Source organism: Vombatus ursinus, unplaced genomic scaffold (genome assembly GCF_900497805.2).
Source record: "Vombatus ursinus unplaced genomic scaffold, bare-nosed wombat genome assembly UNPS02014909.1, whole genome shotgun sequence".
Classification (NCBI taxonomy): Eukaryota; Metazoa; Chordata; class Mammalia; order Diprotodontia; family Vombatidae; genus Vombatus; species Vombatus ursinus.
Window position 1 is genome coordinate 2,550,199 of NW_020954687.1, and position 9,676 is coordinate 2,559,874.

The 9,676-nt window shown below is 42.8% G+C and overlaps 1 protein-coding gene across 1 annotated transcript in view; it reads left to right on the forward strand.

Annotated features, from left to right (window-relative positions):
* Window positions 1–9,676, forward strand: part of CACNA1S (calcium voltage-gated channel subunit alpha1 S) — an 89,248-nt gene that overhangs the window by 76,029 nt on the left and 3,543 nt on the right. Inside the window, exons 30-36 of the mRNA XM_027843415.1 lie at window positions 480–607; window positions 1,342–1,438; window positions 2,143–2,245; window positions 5,545–5,646; window positions 6,495–6,619; window positions 7,338–7,466; window positions 8,220–8,461. Of these exons, the coding sequence (XP_027699216.1) occupies window positions 480–607; window positions 1,342–1,438; window positions 2,143–2,245; window positions 5,545–5,646; window positions 6,495–6,619; window positions 7,338–7,466; window positions 8,220–8,461 (926 nt within the window). The remainder of the gene's footprint in view (window positions 1–479; window positions 608–1,341; window positions 1,439–2,142; window positions 2,246–5,544; window positions 5,647–6,494; window positions 6,620–7,337; window positions 7,467–8,219; window positions 8,462–9,676) is intronic.

Sequence of the window (9,676 nt, forward strand, 5' to 3'; positions counted from 1 at the left end):
TCAACAGAAGAAAAAAATAGCAAATAGTATGTTTCGATCTGCATTCAAACTCCATAGTTCTTTCTTTGGATGTGGATAGCATTTTCCATCTTGAGGCCTTTGGAGATGTCTTAGATCCTTGTATTGCTGGGAAGGGTTACGTTTATCACTATTAGTCATCGCACAATGTGGCTGTTATTATGTACAACATTCTCCTGGTTCTGCTCACTCCACTCAGCATCAGACCATACAAGTCTTTCCAGGTTTTTCTGAAGTCAGCATGTTCATCATTTCTTATAGCACAATAGTATTCCATTACATTCATATACCACAACTTGTTCAGCCATTCCCCAATTGATGGGCATCCTCTCAACTTCCAATTCTTTGGAATTTGAATTGAAATTGGAATTTGAATTCCAATTCCCCTACCTCTGCTAAGAAGTCTCCCCATCATTTCTAGCTTTTCATGCTTGGAAACTTTTTGGTTCTGTTCCTTGCAGATCATCAACCTCTTTGTGGCTGTCATTATGGACAACTTTGACTACCTCACTCGAGACTGGTCCATCCTGGGCCCACATCACCTGGATGAGTTCAAGAAGATCTGGGCTGAGTATGACCCTGAAGCTAAGTGAGTACAGCCAGAGCGAGGGATGCTGGTCTTAGACTGTCCCCTAAAACCTCCATCTCTTACTGCTAGTTGGGAGTCTGTTATACCACTGGTCTATTTAGACTTATCCTCCTGTTAAATCTCCATTTATCCATGATTGCTTGATGTATGCCTAACTTTGAAATGAATTTCTTGCCCTGGAGGGAAAAAAAGGACCAGAGCCTAGGGAAGGAAATGCCTTGACTGCTGGATTTGGCAACTTCTGGCTACCTCGGCTAAATCATACCCATCCCGGTGATAGGTGGCAATGTGCCCACTGAGTCCTCTAAGGAATGGAAGCTCAGCCTCCCTCCCACCAAATCTGGACTTTAGAGAATGGTTTCTGAATCCCTGAGCAGGACATTCCCACATTTCCTGGCCTTCTTCCCTATCTCCAGATCCCTGAGGGGAGAGAGATGTTGAAAGAAAGAAAGAAAGAAAGGAAGCAAGAAAGAAAGAAAGAAAGAAAGAAAGAAAGAAAGAAAGAAAGAAAGAAAGAAAGAAAGAAAGAAAGAAAGAAAGAAAGAAAGAAGGAAGGAAGGAAAGAAGGAAGGAAGGAAGGAAGGAAGGAAGGAAGGAAGGAAGAAAGGAAGATTCCTATAGTATCTACCTCACAAAGTTTAATGAGAAAATACGTGTAAAGTTCTATATTGTTATCAATTACTACTTTTACAGGAGATATAATGTGACTTCATATTTGTGCTCTTATCTTCTAGGGGTAGAATCAAGCATCTGGATGTTGTGACCCTGTTGAGACGGATCCAACCCCCTCTGGGCTTTGGGAAGTTCTGCCCTCATCGGGTGGCATGTAAGGTAACCAGTGTAATTTATGCTTTGCCAGGGAGGTCCTATATTGGAGGCTGGGGAGTTGTGGGGATTCTCCGGGTGGCAGGCATGTGTGCCAACTCTGACCAGGTATTTCCCAGGCCTTTGGGAGACTTAAAAGATTCTTCTTTCAACTTTGCACTCTCCTTGCAGTGTGCTCTCACAGTACGTTGTAGCAGAAAGTGGCCTGAACTGGTAACAGGAGACCTAGGTTATAATCCTGGAAGAGAGACTGTGGTGTAACGAATAGAGTCCTGAGCTTGGAGTCAGGAGGTCTTGGCTTTAGGTCCCACCTCAGACACTTCCTAGCTCTGTGATCCTATCTCTTTTTGTCTCAGTTTCCTTCTCTGTATTGGATTTGATGGTCTCTGAGGTCCATTCTGTCTCTTAATCTAAGATCCCATTTGTCTAAATCAGCCACTAACTGTGACATTGAGAAAGTCTCTTCAACTCTCCAGGTCTCAGTATCAAAACTGGATCAAACAGTGGGAAAGAAGCCTTCCAACTCTAACATTCTATAATTCTCTAACTATTTTCCTATCAGTCCACAAAAAGTTTCCTGACCCTCCTATACTACGCACATTGTCCCCATCTACTTATAGAGCTGATGAAGATGGTGCTCACCATCCAAACTTGGCTCCCAATCCAGCCAGCTCCTGCAGTCCCACAAGCCTTTCCCTTTCTTTGTGCAGCGATTAGTAAGCATGAACATGCCCCTGAACAGCGATGGCACCGTCACCTTCAACGCCACTCTCTTCGCTCTGGTCCGAACAGCCCTCAAGATCAAGACAGAAGGTGAGAACCCTACCCTCTTTATGTGTTCCTCCTTCTCCTCTTAGGAGAGAGAGATTTTTAGCCCCTGTGCTGCCTGATTCTCCAACCTTCTGGCTGAAAAGAGAGCCATTATTTACCCTTAGGGTCCCATTGGTTTGCATCATGAGAAAGTAAGTAGTAGAGAATGGGAATAGGGGAAATTCCCAAAACCATATGACCCTCTGCTCTATAGAACTCAGAGGGAGTTAGACCATCTCTGGACACAGAACAATAATGCCTGAGGATCCACTCCCATAAATACATACATACATACATACATACATATATATATATATATATATATACCCACACATACATACATATACACACACACATAGATATATATATATATTTTTTAATTGACTCTTAAGGATGTTCTGGAAAGTGCCATTGGTAGCAACTATTTTGGCTCAATTCAAAAAAAGACCAGAGGGAGGGAACAGAGAGGGTGCATAGGAAAACAGCTAGAAAATGGCTTAGAAACCAGATATCTCCTCAGCTTTATGATATACAGGGATTAGTTGTCCCCTTAGTTCCACATGCTCTTGACTGGTCCTGTCTGCAAAAGGTAGCATCCATCAATCAGTCAGTCAATAAGCCTTTATGACATGCCAACTATGTGCCAGGCACTGTGCTAAGTACACTGAGTCACTCTCTACTTCTATGCCTTAATATCCAGCTGTCACCATAGATGTCCCTTTCTTTGGGCAGATGCTCCCTTCTCAAACCAAAGCCCCCCTAAAGGATTAGCAAAGGTTTACAGAGAAAGGATATTATGGAATTATATTACATTATGTTTACAGGGAAAGGATAAAATTACCAACCACTCACAAAATTATGTGAAGATTTAGTATAGAACAGTTAAATAACCCAGAATTAGAAACTAGGAAATTCTTTCTGGGTTCTGTTCTGGGCTCTCTTTTCTCTTTTTGCCCTCTCAGTTATCTCATCAACACTCATCAGTTCAACTATTACCTCTGTGCATATCATTCCTAGATCTAAATACAGTCTAAATTAGATCTACAGATCTAAATTCAGTCCTAGTCTGCAGCCCTACATCACCACCTACCTATTGGACATATCCATTTGGATGTCCCATCCCGAATTCAACATGTGCAAAACAACTCATTTTCTTTCCCTCCCCCATCATCTGCTAAACTCATCCCTCCTGCAAATTTCCCTATTTCCATTGAAGCCAGTATCATCCTTTCAAGCACCCCCTGGTTTGGAAGATTGATATTCTCTTGAACTCCCCTATTTTCCTCACTTCCATATTGGCAGTGGATACAGTGCCAGGCCTGGAGTCAGGAAGACTCATCTTCCTGAATTCAAATCCAGCCTCGGACACTTATTAGCTGTGTGACCATGAGCAAGTCATTTCACCCTGTTTGCTTCAGTTTCCTCACCTGTAAAATGAGCTAGAGAAGGAAATGGCAAACCACTCCAGTATCTTTGCCAAGAAAAGCCCAAATGGGGTCATGAAGAGTCAGACATGACTGAAACAACTGGACAACAACACATTCTATGAGTTGCCAAGTCTTGTCAATTCTACCCCCACAGCATTTCTCATATCCATTCCCTTTTCTCCGCTTCCATGACTACCTCCGTAGTTCCGGCCCTCGTCATCTCTTACCTGCTCCATTGTGGGAGCCTCCCACTTTTCTGTCTCTCCTCTCTCCAAACCATCTTCCACAAAGTACTAAGATAAATGTGACATTGCCCTCTTCAAGAAGCTTCCCTGGTTTCCTAATGCCTTCAGGATAAAATCCAAACCACAGCCTGGCATTTTAAGACTTTCCAACTTGACTTCAGTATACCTTTCCAGGGTTATTTTACATAATTTCCCATCACTTGCTCTGGTTCCAACCCACCTGACTGACTTCGGATTCCCATCATTCCCTCCTCTTGTCCCTGGATCTCTGCACAGTCTGTCCCCAGTGCTTGGAATGACCTCCATCCTCACCTTTGCCCCCTGGAATCCCTGGCTTCCTTTAAGGTTTAATGTATGTGACACCTCCCATGAGAAACTTTTCCTGATTTCTCTAGTTATTGGTACTTCCTTCTTAAATAATTACATCTATATTATATATAATACATATTTATATATGTATACTTATACTTATTTATATATATATTTATTTATATATGTATACTTACACACACACACTACACATATATGTATAATACACTTTTGGGTCACCCTGTATTATATATTATATGTAATATCTGTTATATTATATTATTATATAATATCATATTATATAACATAAAGTTATATATTGTATTATATATTATATAATATACAATAATATATCATTAGCATATTATATAATATATTTTACATTATACTGTATTGTGCTATATAACCGTATAATATAATAGATAGATATATAACATATATAATACAGGGTGGCCCAAAAGTCTTAGTGCAGTTTTATTAGTAGCTTAAAACTTCACTAACACTTTTAGAATATGTTGCATATGTATGTGTGTATATATACTGATCAGTCTATGTCAAAGGTTCTTAACCTGGTGCCTGTTAACCTGTTCTCCTAATATTTTGATAACCACATTTCCATACAATTGGTTTCCTTTGTAATACTCTGGATTTTATTTTTATGTGATGAAAAACATTATTCTGAGAAGGGATCCAAGGGTTTCAACAGACTGCCAAAGAGGTCTATGACATTTACAAAAATAGTTTATTGCCCTTGGCCATGCGGTCCCACAAACCCCCTGAGACGTCAGTAAGTCTCTGTGCCACTTTGACCTGGTCAAAGTAGCTTTTCAGTACACAGTCTTGCCCCTCCCCTATCCCCAGCACCTGTGGCTGCTTCTACATAATAGCCATCACCAATCCTCCCTAAAGTTAATTGAGAGAACAAAAAAGATTTCTTTACAGGGGAGCAGGAGGTATATTATAGAATTGCAAAGGGCAGAAATTAGGGGAGTAAGAGATGAACAAGGAGGTAGATGTTGGAGAACTTTGAAAGGTGGGAGTGTTCTGTACCTAGGGCCCAGACAGCCAAGACAATGACGGAATGAAGCCAGAGCAAGGTTACCTTTGGACCCTGATCACCAGGGTGGGAGACAGTGATCCAAAAAATAAGCTTCAGACTCACTAGAAGGGCAACGATTTAAGAAAAATGTCCTGTCCTCCCAAGAGTGGTTGGCTGGCTCCAGAGTTTCTAGAGAGGGCTGGGAGGCCGTTTTGTCCCAAGGGATTAGCATGGTATGAATGGTGTCAGAAGAAGCCATTCCTGCCTCTCACTTGCCACCAGGTAACTTTGAACAAGCCAATGAGGAGCTAAGAGCCATCATCAAGAAGATTTGGAAGAGAACTAGTATGAAGCTCCTCGACCAAGTCATTCCCCCCATTGGAGGTAGGTATGGCTTTAGGGAGCCAAGGACCAGTGGGTTTTTTTTTAACTTTTATCCTTAACAAATGCCCAATAAAATGTGTATTTCCCATGTGTATATATGTATATATAGATATTGCTTGCTTTGCTTCTTAAGTATAATAAATTCAGTCTCTAGTTTTCAAAGCTGTCCTGCTCCTCTGTGCATTTTTCTGACTTTCCTTCCATTCCTTTCTTTGAACTTTTAAAAAAAAAAAGATGCCTCAATTATTCTTTTCTGTCTATACTGTCTCTATTTTAAGGGAATGGTGGCTTAAGAAATATTCCCTTTAAGGGAACAGTAGATAATTCAGTAGTAATAAAACACAGAAAAGATACTCCATTCCTCCATACTTTCCCCTATTAAAAGTTCTTGTAACAAATATATATAGTTTCCCCCATAAAAAATTCACACATTGACTAAGTCCAAAAATGTATGCTTCATTCTGAATCTTGATTCCATCACCTCTCTGTCAAGAAGTGGGTAGCCAGTTTCATCTGTAGTCCTTTAGAATCATAGTTGACTCCAAGGTTATTAAAGGAGAGGAAGAAATGGTGATTTCCAAGAAAACTAGTCCTTTGTCATAGCTTTATGATAAAGGAGTGCCTCGTTATCAGATGTTCAGAATACCATTGCATTCATGGAAGTCTGTCAGAACTGACCATGAGCCTCAGGATAGAGTTTTCCCATTGGCCCAAATAACCAAGGGAAATGAAGTTTTATAATGTCTAATCCCACTTCTTTCTTGACCTCTTCTACCCCATCAGCCCCACATTGGGCCCAGGAAGCCCATTGTAATTGGGGCTCATGGCTCTGTTGGTTAACTCTCTAGATGATGAAGTGACAGTAGGAAAATTCTATGCCACCTTCCTCATCCAAGAGCATTTCCGGAAGTTTATGAAGCGCCAGGAGGAGTATTATGGATATCGACCCAAAAAAGACACTGTGCAGATCCAGGTGAGTGGCACAAGGGGCCCAGAGATGTCCACACATGCACACATCCACCATTTTTCCCAAGAGGCATCATCTTCCTAAAATCTAGAGTGGAGATGCCACTTTTCCCATATCATAGGTTCATAGTGTTAAAGTTGGAAGAACCTTAGCGGTCATCCATCGGTCATCCATTCTAATTCCCTCATTTTACAGATGAGGAAACAGGCACAGAGTAACTTGCCTAAGGTCATACAGCTAAGTATTCTTGCAATATCACTGATGGAGGAGGAAACCAGGAGAGGTGCATATGTCATTGCTGAATGGTCAAAGGTTAAAAGAAGCTTCATCACCCAGGAGATGGGCCAGCTATTCCCCACCTTAGGACAGGGAAAAAAGCAATAGGTATAAATTGAAGCTAGAGAGTGTTGCATTAGACCATAATTGCTTTATCACAACTCAGATCCAGGCAACCCATGAGGGATAGGTGCATCCCCTGGAGTGAGTAGCATGAGGGCCTGCCTAGATAAGATGAACTAGATATCCTCCTTGGGAGCTCCAGTTTTGTGTGCTCAGGGACCTTGGTGAGCCAAAAGGAAAATGAGTGACAATAGCAAAATGAAAAAAGACAATGCCTCCCCATGTTGGAAACCCCGGTCAGAGGAAGGGACCACCACTGGGGCTAGGAGCCCTCAATCTCTTCTCCTCGGATGCATTAATCATTGCATTTCTTTTCCTGCATAAGGCTGGGCTTCGGAGCATTGAAGAGGAAGCAGCTCCTGAGATCCATCGCGCCATCTCTGGAGATCTGACAGCTGAGGAGGAGCTAGAGAGGGCCATGGTGGAGGCGGCCATGGAGGAGGGGATCTACCGGGTAAGTGAGAACGGCTGGGGAGTAAAGCAGCATCGCCCCATGGAGACAAAGAGGGGGACAGCGTCAGATCCAGGCCTGTCAGATAGATCCTATGCCGAGATACACAGCAGCCTGGGAGCTGACTGTCCCCCATCTAACCATCCTCGCCTTTTGTGGCTGCTTGGCTCCCAGTCTTTACTTCCAAACAAGCAACCTTATTTCTAATCCTACGGCCATCCTGCGCCACACCTCCTAGCCTCCTCTTCTTTTCTGTCCAATTGTGTCCATCTCCTCCAGCCTCCACTCCAGCATCAACTCCAGCCCTTATATCCATTGCTCTGTCCATCTGTTGTTTATGTCCCTGTCTTCATGTCTCCTTTTTTGTGATCATTAATTATCATCAATTATTAATGTAATAATTTCCCCTTCAGACTAGAAACTTCCTGAGGGCAGACACTGGGTCTCCCCTTTCCTCACTATCATTTCCAGTTTCCAAGATGGCAGTCTACCCTGTCATCCCAGGGGAAGAAACAGCTCTTTAAGGGGGCCTTGAAGGGCAGTAGTGTTAGTGAAGGTAGCAAACCTCAGGAATATCTCACTGCCCAGGTCATCCTCCTATGAACCTATTAGATGGCAGAAGGTGGTCATTCATTTTCCAAGGGGTCTCTGCCTACATTACCTTCCCTCTCTAACCTTGTCTGACTTATAGTCACTCCCAGCCTATGTTTCCTAGACATTGTTCTCAGCCTTGTTGCTCTTTTCCTTTGGCTCCAGAGGACAGGGGGCCTTTTTGGCCAGGTGGACACCTTCCTAGAGAGGACCGACTCGTTGCCCCCCCACGTTGCCAGCCAGAGGCCCCTGCAGTTCACAGAGATGGAGATGGAGGATATGGACTCCCCTGTCTTCCTAGATGACTTCCCCCCAGAACCACCTGCCAACCCCCTGGCCAGGACTCATGCCAACACAAATGCCAGCAATGCCAATACCAACAATGCCAACAGCTGTGTGTTCTCCAGGTGGCGACTAGAAACTGTCAGCCCTAGGCTTGGGGATGATAGTCTGGGGGAGGGGAAGACAGCAAGAATAAGCATCATCCTGCCTTGGGAGGGGAAGGGAAGGAGCTTCACTTCATTTTTCCGATGAAGGAGAGAAGCAAAGTGGTTCAGTGGCAAAGGAAGTTTTATTTAGAGTCAGAAGACCTGGGTTCAAATTCTGACTCCATCATTTACAACCACTGTGACCTTGGAAAAGTCACCTAACCATTTTAGGCCTTGGCATATTCATCTGTGAAATGAAGACATTAGACTAAATGCCTTCTGATGTCTCTTCCAATGCATTGTGACACGAGGTAGCTAATGTAGCCTGCAGAGACCCTTTAGACCAGGAGGGGGCATCCCCATTTCAGAAGTGATACTGTAATTTAAACCTGAATGATTTGCTCATTCCTTGGACTTGCAGACAGATGGTGGCATCTCTAGGGAGCGGTGAAGTGAATTGATGAGTTTATTGAGCAATTTATTGAAAATATTATTGGTTAAAAAGTAGAACCCTGCAATACCCAGACTCAGGGGAGGGGAGGGAAAGGAGGTGGAAAGAAGGTTTGCATCCAGGTCACTAAATACTTCAGAAATCTACAAGGAAGGAAGGAAGCAAGCATTTATTTAGTGCTCACTATGTGCCAGGCACTGTGCTAAGTGCCTTACAAATATTATATCATGGAGGGTACATTCTATTATTATCGTCATTTTATAGTTGAAAAAAAAAACTGAGGGAAACAGGGTTAAGTGACTTACCCAGGGTCACACACCTAGTCAGTGTCTGAGGACAGATTTGAACTCAGATCTTCCTGACTCCAAGCCTGATGCTATATCCATTGTGCCGTCTAGGTGCCTCTGTGAGATTTGAGATATAAGACAGAACAGTGGAAGATTTTGAGACAAAGGGCCTGAGTTCAAATCCCAGCTTTGTCACTTATGTGACTTTGGGCAAATCACTTAACCTCTGTTTGTCTTAGTTTCCTCAAATACAAAAAAGGTTTGGACTAGATTAAAGGTGTCAAAAAGCTGCCCAAAGGGACTGCTAGGTGGTGCAGTGGATAGAACTCCAGCTTTGGAGTCAGGAGGACCTGAGTTCAAATCCAGCCTCTGACATTTGACACTTACTAGCTATATGACCCTGGCAAGTCACTTAACCCTGATTGCCTCACCAAAAAGCAAAAAAAAAAAAAAAAA